The following is a 15,324-nucleotide window of genomic DNA, read 5'->3' as shown; positions in this document are numbered from 1 at the left end:
TGTTATACATTTAAATAGGATACCAACTATAGTATTTTGGATTGATTCAGATAAGTTAAAAGATCAAGAATTAGAACAGCCTGAAGCCCCTTTCCCTCACTGGGCACAAAAGTGTGGAACAGAGAGAAACATTGAATAACCCTACGGCAATACCGACATGAAGCACGTAGAAAGGGAGAATAACAAAAAAAATCCCAAGATTAGGAAATGAGGGCTATTCAGACCAGAAATGCTGGTACTTCCAACCCAACTCTATGCTTTGTCTAGCATGGATTTCCTGGAGATTGTAGTTCAAGCACAACTGGCACCACTTAACTCTTGCATGACAACTACAAGCTACCAAGGTACAGTACAGGCTCAGTACAGAAGCTAAGAAGATTAGCCACAAAGCCCCTAATTTAATTTTTACCTCATTCACAATTTATCAACCTCATCTGCAATACAGAGATAATAATGATCTACCGAGAATGCCTGTATAGGGCTTTGAATACTTGAAGTGCACTACAGAAAACACTAAGAAAAGTCTAAGTACATAGAACTGCATTTGCTTCCATTAATCCAATTATGCTTTTAACTGCTGAAATTCAGTTTGGGAGGGGCACGGAACTACCTTTTTTTAATTTGAAGTTAACGTTCGTTCAGTTCTTATATCAAGCAGCATGTACCTTAAAAGACACCATACAATCAACTTACTTATAATAAGAATGACTTAACAGAGTTCTCAAAAGTACTGTGCAGACCCATCTGAGAGGGGGGACTGAGCACATGGGCTGGGAGAAAGCAGGCTGGAACAAACAGCTGTGCCTCAAAGCTATATAATAAGAATGACAAAAGTGAGAGATTCAAAATGCCTGCTGCTTTTTCATCATGATTTATCTATTTTTCACTGGTACAGGGAGTAGCATGATAACAAACTTACTGCTGTTCAAAACAGGACAAGAATAATTTTTGAGGTGTGTGGAAGAAAAGAACCTTTCTGTTGCGGTTTAGATAATGGTGCCCAAAGAGGCACATTTGGAACTAGCTAGATTCATTTACCAGGCAGCTGCTCTTAAGCAGAACTGGTTTATTTAGCATTCACATCACCAGCAATTTATATGACTATTTTTAACCCAAGGTGTTTATTTTTAGATTCAAACAAATAGTCTCAATAGAAACAACCACCACTCAGCTTTTAGAATCTGTCATACCAGCACAGTTTTAGTTTTGTTCACAGGGGGTCCATAAAGCCTTGTCCATAAGAGGTTGATGGACTTCCAGAGAATGCACATAAGGGCAGCTGATCCCTAGATGTTCGAATGAGTTGAATGAATAAATGCCGTTTACTCTGAAGTACATGTCGTTTCCATGACAATGCCAAACATTCTTTTGGTAAGCAGCATGCCAAAGGAGTAATGCTCCAAAACCTAGTCTACTGTAATTGCTGCATATGAGCAAATATGCACAATAAATTAAAGTTACTAGCTACTCCCTTAGAATTGGGTTTTAAGTGGAGAGGAGACTGTGGGCAGCAACCATGAGACGTTTGTATATGGCACTCACCATTCTATTTCTCATCACTTTTTCCAGAGCGAAAATTTAATTAAATTTAATTTTTAATTTTTTTCTGAAGGGACTCCAAAGAAAGAAAAAGACAAGAGTTTAAGAGTATCTCTTTGGCTGCAAAGCTTGGGCAGCAAAGTAAAGTCTCAGAGCCATGGTCTACCCTGATTAAGGTTCCACCAACATCCAATCTGGGGACTGCAGAATCTGGTCTTTATCTTAAACAGGAGCCATAACAGACAGACATGTTCAAAACTGGGGAATCATAGCCACATGATGAAAAGCAAGCTCTGTGTTTTATGCAAACTTTAACCAGGACTACAACAGTAGAATAAAATGCACAATACCTAGGCCTCATTTGAAATTTGAACACTGAAACAGCAATAAAGCTTTGATTTTTTTTGTCCAACCTTTGTTCTATTTTAGGAAATGAATTACACTGCTTCCTATAACAATACTAATTTAAGAAATAATTCCAGTTCTGTTATATCACATAAGCAACAAGCTCCTTTAAATACAAGAATTTCCTATTAATCATTTTCAAAATCCATACCCTGAAATCTCACACAGCTACATTTGAACCACAGGTGCTATGGAAATATCCTAAAGTCAGAAGGCCCTGGATAAGTCTGTCCTTCAAAAAACATTTGCAACACACTGCATAGAAACTGAATCAAAAATCTTCATACAATGTCCTCAAGAGTAAAAACAATGCAAAGATGAAAAGCAACTCCTCAGACATATGCTTAATTCAATTATAAAATCTTAAATACGGGTCTGTGGATTAGATCAATTCTCAGGAAACCTTTCCCAACTCATTCCCAAACTGTTCCCAACTGTATGTTTAACTACAGGAATAGATTAAAAAAATAAATGAGCTCAAAACCATGCAGTATTTTTATAGTGTTCTTTTGGTCAAATACAAAGAACATAAAATTTAATACCAAGCTAAAAATGGTTCAGGGCTGCTGTTCGAGCAAATATATACAACATCAAAACACAAAAAAGAAGCATTGTTAGACCAGTCACTCAAGACAGCATGAGCCTGCAGTAACAGGGGTGGCCAACGGTAGCTCTCCAGATGTTTTTTCCTACAACTCCCATCAGCCCTAGCCATTGGCCATGCTGGCTGGGGCTGATGGGAGCTGTAGTGAAAAAACATCTGGAGAGCTACCGTTGGCCACGCCTGTGCTATAACATCATGGATCTGTTTCATTAAATTAATTCCATGTTTAGTTTTCTGAGGGCCCTTTAAGGCAAGGGAAACCTGTAAGTTCTCAGGTGGATGAGAGCGAAATTAAAATATTTAAGTCCACTAATGTTGATAACAACAAATCATCAGTTCAACTCCAAAAATGGAAAGTTAAAGGACACCAACACTAAAGTTATAAATTAATATCTTGGGGCTAGGAATTACAAATGCACTACATCAAAATTGTTCTTTGATTTCCTAAGTATTCTTTATGCTAATGCTGAGCAAATCCAAGAAGCTTGAATATTCAAGATTGATACTTAGTATTTCAAACATGTTTTTTTGTTTTACTTGGTATAGACAAAGATCACAAATGGAAAAAAGCCCCATACCAGTAAATAAAGACTATGACCCATTGGCAATTAACACTGTAATTTGGATTCCAATTTCAGTAACTTTCCTATTTTTTTTAAATCATGCCTACCTTTAACTTTGCATACATAAATAGAGTAGCAAATTGATCTCCACTTATTTTTAATTTTTAAAAGAAAAATTATAAATATACAAAGTGTGCTGGACAGACAGCCATGTTATTCTATTGCAGCAAAAGCAAGAGCAGTCTTGTTGCACCTTAGAGCTATAACAGCTTTATGGAGAAGATGATGATATTGGATTTATATCCCGCCCTCCACTCCAAAGAGTCTCAGAGCGGCTCACAATCTCCTTTACCTTCCTCCCCCACAACAGACACCCTGTGAGGTGGGTGGGGCTGGAGGGGGCTCTCACATCAGCTGCCCTTTCAAGGACAACCTCTGCCAGAGCTATGGCTGACCCAAGGCCATTCCAGCAGGTGCAAGTGGAGGAGTGGGGAATCAAACCTGGTTCTCCCAGATAAGAGTCCACACACTTAACCACTACACCAAACTGGAGGCATAAGCTTTCTTGCAACAAATGTATAAAGCATAGCATAATTGGTTAAACATATTATACACACATTGGTATGGAAGAAAAAGATGTAAAAACTGCAATCTGAAGACCACAGAATTTCAGAGATATGTTTTTTGAGTGACACTGTTTTGTATCATCTGGTGCAATTACACACAGCAAGATCTCATACATAATATTGTGTAGTTTTACTTTATGCTAATATTAATTATTATAGCACAATTTATCATGGACTTTGAACCACCTTAGAGAATTTTGTTTAAAAGCTAGGTTACAAATATGTTAAGCATGATGATAAAAATAAGTGATGGAAACAAGAAGCTGGAGAAGGGATATAGAAGACGAAAAGTGGAACAGGTGATACCAAGAAAGAAATTGAAGGAAGCAGGAAGAGGAGGAGGAGATGGAGACTGGATTTGTACCCTGTCCTCCACTTGGAGACTCAGAGCAGCTTACAATCTCCTTTCCTTTCCTCTCCCCACAACTGGCACCTGTATGAGGTAGGTGGAGCTTAGAGAGCTATTTCAAGTGTGCTCCTGAGAGAACAGCTCTGAAAGAACTTGTGACTGACTCAAGGTCATACCAGCAGGTACATGTGGAGGAGTGGGGAATCAAACCCAGTTCTCCCAGATTACAGTCCATGCTCCTAACCACTACAACACACTAGTAAGGCCAGAGTAAATCATTCCTTTGCTTTGACTTGAGCTTTCCGAGCTGTTACTCCAAAAAACCTTCTATCTAGGAGTGTCTACCTTTTACCATCCCATGATTCAGATTTAGGTCACTGCCAGATAACTTGGCCTCAAAGCAAATGTAAATAGCCATAGGCCAAACAAAGGTGAGCAGAGTTCTCAGTTCCCTACCAAGTGTCTCCATTATGTTCAGGTATTTTCAGGGCAGACCAGGAATACCCTGTCTGAAGAATTTTTTTCTCTGCCCCCAGCTTCTCAGAGCTAAAGTAATGAAGACTGGCCACAATTTTAAAGAGTCACCACTATGGTTGTCAATCTCCAAGTAGCTCCTGGCGATCTCCCTGTTACAAATGATCTCCAGGCAACCAATATCAGTTTCTCTGGAGAAAATGGCTGCTGTGAAGGGTGGATTTTATGCCATTAAATCCTGCTGAGGTCCCTCCCCAGACACCATACTCCTCATGCTCCACCCCCAAAATCTCCAGGTATCTCCCAATCCAGAGCTAGAACCTTAGCCATCAAAAATTATTTGAAAGATTTCCATATATAAGCCATCATGATTATGTCAAAAGACTGGGCTCTCAGCCAGCTGCTTAGATAATTAATTCACAATCTGAACATTCTTATTGGGTCCTTTAGGGGAAGGGAAGTGGAAAAGACAGACAACTGGGATAGAAAACAAGTCCAAAATTGAGCTGTGTGAATAGGCTCTCTAATCAACCAGAGCCTGCTCCTCATCTAGAGATGTATTACAGGTCTGCAACTACACTCACCATCCAACCCAAATGAGGAGCTGAAAGTACCCCCCACAGAGGACAAGCCCTAAAACAGGACTGCTCCACCTGTCACTCTGAAGGCTATAATATTTGAAAGCTTACCTGATAGAGTTCTTCTAAATTGTATTTAATTGAAGTACTGTTTTGAATTGCTTCTACAGCTTCCTTCAGTTTTTGCCAGGTTTCATCTGTATAATTTTCAGGCAGTTTAGGTTTGTCTGAAAGATATTTAAAAAAATCAGAATCTTTTGATTGCTGCAAAGAATTGGAAGTCCAAATAGAGAACTTTCAACAGTGACCCCCTAGAATTACTTGCATGTCAAACTCCACCTAGGAACAATTTGTGTTTATGTCTACATGTCTCTAAGAGTGACATTACACACCTGTTTTTACCAAGCAAATATATTGGTACGTATGTATAACTGTGGGTTCTTCCTATTTGCTGGTAAATAAAGAACAAATTATTTCCTGAAGTCACAGATCTCTGTCCAAAAATACCCCTGTCAGATCAGTAACTTCTAGATCGGGGTGGCCATCCTTGCTTAATGTAAGAGCAACATAGAATAAATGTCAGATGTTTGAGAGGTGCAAGTTAAGAAGGAATGAAAATAGATGGGGGGAGGGAAGAGGGAGGGAGAGGTGGAAAGAAAGCAACTTTAAATGCATTCTCCAAGCCACCTGCTGGCTTGGAGAAGCGATTTAAAGAGACAAATGCCTTCTCCAAGCTTGGTGATGGGGTCTTTGAGAGTCACATAATTTGTGTGAAAGAGCCACATGTTTGGCCACCCCTGTTCTAGATTCACCCACAATAAAAGGATACAGAACTCTGTGGGGTTATGCCATTAGCTGTGACTATTCCTTTGCAAGGACTTGGCTGACCTGCGAAACAGGAGAATGTTGTTGTGGGCTACTTTCTAACTCCACCCTCAAAATTGCACAACCTTTCCTGGCTAAATATTTTTTAAAAACACTTTTAAACGTGCAAGGAACTGTCCTCACGAAATGCTACAAGCTCTGGAAACTTCCTTTCTAATGAGGTTCACCAAATTTCAGAATCATATTAGGATGGAAAACATTTTTCTCTTAGTAAACTGTTCAAAGGAAGAAAGTAAAGTTTGCTTTCCTAGTAGGCTATAAATATTTTTATCATTTTCTACTGACAGTTTTATGAAAGTGTCCACAATGAGTCTTACAGTTACCTATATGAAATTCTAACTACACTTATGGATACACGCAATAGATAAAATGCAGATCTCCAGACATTATGTATTCTCTTCATGTGACCTGTCTAACGTCCAATACAGTTTATAAAACCATACAGTTTATATTGTACCAGGTGGTGTTATGGTTCTGCAGCCACCGATATGGTCCAAAACGAACATGCACACTCATGTAAGTATTCCTATCCTCAAGCACTTCTGCACTTTTCAGTTTTTACCAGAAGCATGCATAAAGGAAGGGCAGAGAAGAGAGACATAAATAAGGCATAAACCCAGAATATACATATGCATGGCCCTATTTAGGCCCAGAAAGTACATGTTAAAAGGAACATGCCCAAATAATGATCAAAGGTAAACAATAAGTTTCTTGGGGATGGGGATAAGAACCAAAAGATTTTTCTACACAATACACAGCAATGTGTTCCCTTGAAAGAGAAACTACCTTCATACCTGTCTTACAAGTGAACATGTACTGCTCTGTGTGGTTTTACCTATCTGTCCCTTATACATGTAGGTACTGGTGTTTGCCACAGAACAGTCTGCAGTACTTTTATATGCCAGGACTCTATTCAAAGATTCAGTTTGTTCAAGAATTTCTATCTTCATACCTAATGTCACCTGGCAGCATGACAGATGGCTCAGCCAGGATTTATTAAGTTTGTCCAGTTCTCATTCTATGCACCTTCGATGCCTGTCCCTATCTGCATATAATCACCTGCGCCAATTCTAGGAATAAGTCCTAGTCCCTTAATCAGTGCCAAACATTAGAGTCAACATTTTCCAATCTAGTCCTTGTCTCACTTCAGAAACTGCCACTTTAATATATATAAATATGGGATTTTCTCTAATGGAGGCATAAGTTGTAAAAATTTACCATGTTTTTAATGGAGCTTTGTTGCAGATTATTCTTCTTTCTCCATTATATTCTAACAAGCTGGTGATGTAGGTTAGACATGGACACATATGAAGTTGCCTTATATGGAATCAGACTATCAGTCCATCAAGGTCACTATTGCCTAGTCAGACTGGCAGCATTTTGCCAGTCTCAGGTAGAGGTCTTTTACATCACTACTGTCTGATACTTTTAACTGGAGATGCCAGGGGCTGAACCTGGAGCCTTCTGCGTGCAAAGCAGAGGCTCTTCCATTAAGCCACAGTCCCTTCCCTGAAAGTGACTGGTCCAAGGTCACATAGTGAGCTTTATGGCAGAATACGAATTTGAACATGGGTCAACTCAGAGCTTAGTTCAACACTTACTACACCACACTGGCTTTACCCTGTAATGTCAAAGAAGAACAGGATCTTCCCCCAGCAGATAAGATGAGGTACTCCATTGCAAAAAACCCATCAAACTGTCATCAATTCCCATTATATTGCTCAGGCTAATTGCATATTGTCTTACTATCCTAATACAATTCAAGAAATAAACAATATACAAAATACTGTTTTGGGCTAAACAAAAAAAATTCTGATATGGGATGTCAATTCTCGTATGTGATTACTTGTTTTAAACTGCCCACAGAGCTTTGGTTATGGGTGGTAGAAAAATAAATAAATAATTCGAGGGGAAGCAGAGTTCTACTTATTATTGCAGTACTGCTCAAATCCATTTATTTTCACAGGCAGTAGCAGAAGGCTGAACATAACTGTATATAAGATTCTCCAAATGACTGACCATGGGAGTTGCCTCTCTCAAACTTTTCTGAGAAACCATGGGATACATATACATAAGTTATCTCAAGCTTCAATTTATATCTATTTAGAAAAGAGCCAGTTCCAAACACTGCCACTCTTTTAAACGCTTAAGATTCCACTGCACTATAGTGTTCTTGCACTAGCACCACACCAAGAAACTGAACAGAGACATATTTGGAAATGAAGGGGTGGAACTATATAGCAGGAGAAAGTTAACTGTCCTATTAAATTATCTTGGACAAGGTCCAAAATAGGCTGCAATCTACGAAGCAGATGACGGGACACAACATGTCCATTCCCAAGTCAGCTTACAGGCTCAGCAGTTAGAGGGAACAGGTTTAACCCCACATCTGTGGATTTTCTGAGTACTGCCTTTTTTTCCTGTGGGGAAAATAAAGTGCTTCACTGGGACATAGTGAGGACACAATAGGTGACCCAGTTTTTGCTGACACGGGACTTTACAGGAGAGTACTGAATTCTTCCAGAGATTTTTACAACACAGTGGCCATCCCAACCTCACAAAGAGATATCAGAGATAAGAAACAACATCTGTCTGTTACCTTTAAAGTTCTTGATCACTAACTTCTTGGCTGAACCAGGTTTACTGTTGGCAAAACTGGAGACAGTGGAGGAGGCAGCTTTGGTCAGGCCATTTGCGTGATGTCCCACAGCTACTGAGGAAATTAGAAGGCTTTTATTTTTGAGTTGCTGCTGGTGCTGCTGCTGAGAAGAGGCAGCAGGTGATGAAGAGGAAGACTCTTCAGCCATCTTCACATCAAGTCCAATAAAATCCAATGAGTCCTCAAAGCGCAACTTCTTCTGCAGATGATGGTTGGAAGAGGCAACCCCTGAGGAGGTACAGGAGGAAGTAGAAGCGGTGGTGTTGACAGAGGATGTGGAGGAAGAAGAGTGAGTTTTGGAAAGAAGGGAAGAGCAGGAGGAGATGGCGTCCACTTCTTCTCTCTCACTGCTGTTACTAGTACTATTTAATTTTCTCTTCTTGGAGGAGGATGAGGAGGAGCTACTGCTGCTACCATCAGTGGCAGGTCTGACCTCCTGAGCCGCTGCTGCTGAGGGGTTGGGGGAAGAGAAACCTGTGGGAAACATGAACACACAGAGGTGAGCAGGCTGAAGGGCATCAAATCCTGCTGGTGTGACAGACACGCAGAAAGAGACCGAATTGGTAACTGAAGAGCTGTATCTCGCCGGCGGGAACCAAAGCTTGTGCCTCCTTGCCAAGCGGGTCCCCCTCGTTCAGGAGGGAAGTGCTTCTTGTCTGTCCTCCCCCTCTGGTTGGTGTCTTCTCTCAGAGAGTTCTGCCTGCCCCAAGGAAGCAGGCACCTCTCCCCGTTGCCGATTCTGGCAGGCCTCCTTCTCGGCTCTGCCCCCTTCTCCGCTCCAAGAAGCGGGCAGGGTCCCTCTTTCTCACTCTCGTCCCCCTGCCCGAGGCCACCTCTCTCCTGAGGGGGGAGAGGGGAGTCGAGCTCCCTTCTCCTTCTCTCACTTCCCCTCCACTTCCTCCTCCTCTTTCGTTCCCAGGAGAGGGAGGGGGGGAGAGGGAGGCCGGCCTGGGATCGCGGCTTGTTATTGTCAATACTAGGGCTGAGAGGCAGGGAGGCTAAAGATGGCGGTGCATCCGGTCGCTAGGCATGTCGGGAGGCCGCCCCGCCCGGAAGCATTGCCGGGCGCTTCAGATCCGACCTCACGTTCTCCCCTGTGGGACTCAACCAGATGAACGAGGCTGGCCCGGCTCTGGCAGGGAGGTGGTCGGACCTGCTTCTTACGCCTCGGCCTTTTCTCTCATCCCTCCCCCCCGCCTCGGCCTACCGCCCCCCCCCCCCCGCGCTACCTAGCACCGCACCCGCCTTCCTCTGTCCTCTGACCTACCGGAAGTGATCATGTTGCCGGGTGGCTGCTGCTGCTGGCCTCTCGCGCGCCCAGCCATGGGATGGCTGGGCCGTTGGAAAACCCTCGCGCTCCGGCGCTTGAAGCTTCCTTATGGAAAGAGGCGGGGCCACCGCACTTTTCTCCGAGGCAGGAGGGGCTGGTGCGCTGAGCCTTGCTTGGCCCCGTAACGGATTTTTCGGGTGGCCTGTCTTTTTTCCGTGGCACGACGGGGGTTGAGCCCCATCGGATTGCGCCGGGCGGGTTTCCCGGGGTTGGGTGGGGGGGAGTAAAAGCTTGGAGGAAATGGGAGGTTGGTCTCTCTCGAATGCAGCTTCTCTCCCTTGTCTTCTCCCTGCCCATTTCAGGGGCCGGCTTAGGAGGCGTGTTCTCCCCTTTTTTCCCTTGGCCACGAATGGGTTGAGGGAAACGGGGAGGGGAATGCTTTGGTTTGTTTCATTTTGCATCTCAGCATCGCCTTCAGAAATTTGGTGATGTGTGAACCTATGCAGCCTCAAGCGTACTTAAATTTCCATTAATAGTTAAGCCTAAGCACTGTACTGATTTGCACAAACGTAAGTCTTAGTGAGTTTAATGGAACAACTTTAAAGTTAGGTTCCATAAGTCTGCAGCTTTGATTTACATTTTTTCCTTTATATATCTAAACAACTAATGAAGCAAGGTTCTGCAATAATAAATTGGTTTGATCTATAGTACCTACAATGACAGTTTTCTTTTATGTGCAACAGACTCACAAAGTTACTTGTCTGGGATTTTATTTTTTGTTTACACACATCTGGAATACCTACTCCTGAAGGTTCTGCCAATGCATGTGAAATCTGCATTATTTTGAAACAAGGGTCAGCATCATTTCCAGTTTGATTGCTCATTTTTTAAAAATTATACTACTATAACATTCTCTTTAAAAGGTTGTATGTGTAGTGTGAGACATGGAAGACCTGGATTCAAATCCCCACTAAGCCATGGAAGTTTGCTTGGTGACCTTGAGCTGGTCACACACCCTCAGCCTTTCCCATCTCACAGATTTGTTGTGAGGAGTGACCAAAGTAAGCTGCTTCAGGTCTTCATTGGGGAGAGAGCTGCAGTATAAATGAAAACAATAATAAATAGTCCCCCCCCCCCAATTCTTAAATAGTCACTAGATTCTTTTTTGTACTAAGTATTCTGTTTTTTATGACCTATCTAAACATTTTATTCCTCTGAATTTCTGTTGATTAATTGCTGTATTCTTGTGAACTTTGTGTTGAAAAAGCAGCAGTATAATTGTTCGCAGTTACACCCCTCTTACGTCAGTGTTGTGACATACCTTTTATACTAGAGATTATGTTGTTAGGCAAATTCTTTGAAGGATTATAGATTTCTGTTCTGTTTTGCCCTTGTCCTGGTAACTTGGTGAAAATCTTCCACACAAACAGCTTTGCAGAACTAAGGTTTGTAACTTCTTAAGCAGGTGCAGATGACACTTCTTAAGCCAAGTTCGCAGATGACACTAAATTGTTCAGGGTGGTGAGAACCAGAGAGGATTGTGAAGCACTCCAAAGGGATCTGTTGAGGCTGGGTGAGTGGGCATCAACGTGGCAGATGAGGTTCATTATGGCCAAGTGCAAAGTAATGCACATTGGGGCCAAGAATCCCAGCTACAAATACAAGTTGATGGGGTGTGAACTGGCAGAGACTGACCAAGAGAGAGATTTTGGGGTCGTGGTAGATAACTCACTGAAAATGTCAAGACAGTGTGCGATTGCAATAAAAAGGGCCAACGCCATGCTGGGAATTATTAGGAAGGGAATTGAAAACAAATCAGCCAGTATCATAATGCCCCTGTATAAATCGATGGTGCGGTCTTATTTGGAATACTGTACAATTCTGGTCAGCACACCTCAAAAAGGATATTATAGCATTGGAAAAAGTGCAGAAAAGGGCAACTAGAATGATTAAAGGGTTGGGACACTTTCCCTATGAAGAAAGGTTAAAACGCTTGGGGCTCTTTAGCTTGGAGAAATGTCGACTGTGGGATGACATGATAGAAGTTTACAAGATTATGCATGGGATGGAGAAAGTAGAGAAAGAAGTTCTTTTCTCCCTTTCTCACAATACAAGAACTCGTGGGCATTCGATTAAATTGCTGAGCAGTCTGGTTAAAATGGATAAAAGAAAGTACTTCTTCACCCAAAGGGTGATTAACATGTGGAATTGACTGCCACAGGAGGTGGTGGCGGCTACAAGCATAGCCAGCTTCAAGAGGGGGTTAGATAAAAATATGGAGCAGAGGTCCATCAGTGGCTATTAGCCACAGTGTGTGTGTGTATATATATATATATTTGGCCACTGTGTGACACAGCGTGTTGGACTGGATGGGCCATTGGCCTGATCCAACATGGCTTCTCTTATGTTCTTATTGCAAGCTTGAAGAGAACAAGATGTTATGGACTTGTATGAAGTTTCACACTTGAAGTTGGAATTGGTAGGAGCATTATGCATATTGCACTCTGTTTCCTATATGTGTTAGATGGGTAGCTACTTATGTTGGAATAAATGGGGGAAATAAGGGTTCCCCTGTATTTTTTTCCTTTAGGCTGTGCTGAACTGTCTAGGATTTCTAGTTGAATTACCTTCTATCTCTGGGTGGTCCACAGTTTGACCTTCCCTAATATATAAATCACAGAACACGATAACACAACCAGGTTCAAGTAATTACTCCTATTTGAAGAATTCTGTGCATCTCAGAAACTTATTAATATAATATTTTTAAAAATCAAACTGGTCTTGATTTCTGTTTCTTTTGTGTGAATCGAAGACCTTTTTTTGTCCTAAATTCCAAACCTGAAAATCCCAGAAAATTTATAAATTGGGGATTTTGTGTACTGTATCTTTTAAAACAGAAATAAGGATGGGGGTCTGTGGTACCACAATCTGGTAGCATCTTTCCTCAACTGGTATGTGGCATGAAATTCTCAAGCCCAGCACCATGGTGCTATGATGAATGAATGCATCTTCTATATAGCAGCACTTTTAAAACTTCGCTTTATTTATTTACTTGCTTACTTTAAATTTGTATCCCGCTCTCTCCACAAGCAGACTCAGGGCGGCTAAGAACAACTAAAAAGTTACATTTGCTAACAAAAGATTGCATTAAAATTGCTAATAATACAAAACTAAAACAAAATACATCATTATGGTGCTAATCACAACTATGACGGTTCATAACTTCAGTTGGATGATTTGATTTCAATTGATGTCTTAATTAATCTGTCAATTTAACAAATTGATGTTGTGTAATTATCTAAAATTAAAAGGAAATCAAGAAAAGTGCGATATTGCTCATCTGCTGTGGCCCAGTGATAAAGCATCTGCTTCGTATGCAGAAAATCCCAAGTTAAGTGTCTAGCATTTCTAGTTAAAAGGCTGATAGTATGAAAATTCTCTACCTGTGACCCTGCACAACTGTTGTCAATCAGAGTAGACAGTACAGACGTGGACCAATAGTCTACTTCTCAGTTTACGTTCAACTAAGAGTTACTATTCTTCAACAAGAACTTCAAGGGAAGACTCTAACCTGAAATTTCTGGAACTAAGTTTGGCACTTTTAAGACGAACAGTTTTATTCAAGGTATAAGTTTTACTGTGCATGCATGTGTTTTCAGACACAATGAAATGGAAATTCCCAGTCCATGCATATAGGTAAAAGGAGCAGTCCATTAGCACACAGCATAATGAAGATGTTTAACAGATTCAAGGGCCAAGCAGGAGCAACAAGCTTTGTTTATATGGTTACCATTTGGATTTAATTTTGGGAGAAAACAATAAAGGAAATAAATTTGTCAAAATGGAGATTGATGGGCAGATGTATCCTTAATTGTGGAATGCTGAGAATAACTAACTGAGAGTGAGACCCTGCCATTATGCTACCATCCATCAACTCTCAAAAATGGGGGCGACCTTACTGCAGCATCTTCTTTGAAGTGGGTCAGTTGGCTGTGTAGAGCTATCTTTGTCCTCAAACCAGAGAAATACATACCAATCTGCTATTCCAAATTACATTATATTCTACTATTCATTACATTACAATCTATTATTCTTATCTATTATTCCAAATAAGAAAATTCCAAAGACATATGGCCATACATTCTCTTTATTTCTTGTATGGAATAATAGATTAGAATAGTAGCTTGTAATGCAATATAATGAATAGTATAATATAATTTGGGATGTATTTCTCTGTTCTGGGGATGGGAGATAACTCTACACAGCCAATTGCCCCACTTCAAAGAAGATGCTGTAAGGTTGCCTCTATGCTTGAGAGGATACAAATGGAGAGTAATAGCAGGGTCTCAGTTAATTACTCAGCATTCCACAATTGATACATCTACCCAATCGGATTTTGACAAATCTATTTCCTTTACTATGTTTCTTTCCAGAATTAAACAAATGGTAATCATATAAACTAATCTAGTTATTCCTGTTTGGCCCTTGAATCTGTTAAACATCTTCATTACAAATGTGTGCTAATTTACTGCTCAGTGCTCATTCTCTGCCTATATGGATGGATTGGTCACTAATTTCCATTTCATTGTGTCTGAAGATGTGTGTGTGTATACAAGAGCTTATACCTTGGTTTAAATTTTGTTGGTCTTAAAGGATTCAAACTTTGTTCACAACTACCCACCTAAATTGGAAATTACTGGATTAAAAGGTAGTCCCCTGTTCAAGCGCCAGTTGTTTCCGACAATGGGGTGACGGATCACTACATTTTCACGGCAGACTTTTTAGGGGGTGGTTTACATTGCCTTCAGTCATCTACACTTTCCCCACAGCAAGTTTAGACTTCAGTAAATTTGATGCCACCTGTGAAGAAATTAGCAAGGATTTGGGATTCCTAATTCATTATAAGTTTTAACATTATTATTACAGTTTGGTTAAACCAGAAATAATAAAAAAATTACTAGCTATTGTGCTTTTCCTGATTGCTTAGTTTTACATAGCTTTGCCACACTCTTTATGACTGTTCCAAACATGGTTTTATTATGGCATAAATTACAAATTTATTCGGAAGTTAAAAAAACATGTTAATCTAAAGTGCCTTAACCCTGTTTATTTTTGCTGGTTCAGTGGGATGGATGTTGGCCTATTATAGCAAAATAAAACAAGTCGTTTGGCACCTTTTTGGTCCAACAGACGAATGTGATTACTCCACTGGAATTACTGCCGTCAAATTACATTATTTCAAGTGAGAAAGAACATTTATCTTTGGGGAACTCCAGGGCACAAACAGGGTACTTTAAATCGGCTCTTGGTGCCTAGTTTTGGTATGTGGGCCAACATAAACGGATAAAGGTCTCCATGGCAACGGCTGTGCC

At 40.8% G+C, this 15,324-nt stretch overlaps 1 protein-coding gene across 2 annotated transcripts in view; it reads right to left on the bottom strand.

The window, feature by feature from the left end:
• CUL4B (cullin 4B) overlaps nt 1–10,106 on the bottom strand; it is a 32,761-nt gene extending 22,655 nt beyond the window's left edge. The window contains exons 1-3 of one of the 2 annotated variants that reach the window (XM_060249732.1): nt 9,950–10,106; nt 8,623–9,156; nt 5,250–5,365 (exon numbers count right to left, since the gene is read on the bottom strand). In XM_060249732.1, the coding sequence (XP_060105715.1) occupies nt 5,250–5,365; nt 8,623–9,156; nt 9,950–10,007 (708 nt within the window). In that variant the 5' untranslated portion in view covers nt 10,008–10,106. The remainder of the gene's footprint in view (nt 1–5,249; nt 5,366–8,622; nt 9,157–9,949) is intronic. The other variant, XM_060249733.1, reaches the window with a different exon arrangement.
• Between the last annotated feature and the right edge of the window lie 5,218 nt (nt 10,107–15,324).

This window comes from Heteronotia binoei, chromosome 11, assembly GCF_032191835.1.
Source record: "Heteronotia binoei isolate CCM8104 ecotype False Entrance Well chromosome 11, APGP_CSIRO_Hbin_v1, whole genome shotgun sequence".
In the NCBI taxonomy this organism is placed as follows: domain Eukaryota; kingdom Metazoa; phylum Chordata; class Lepidosauria; order Squamata; family Gekkonidae; genus Heteronotia; species Heteronotia binoei.
This window is presented reverse-complemented; position numbering and strand designations above follow the sequence as displayed.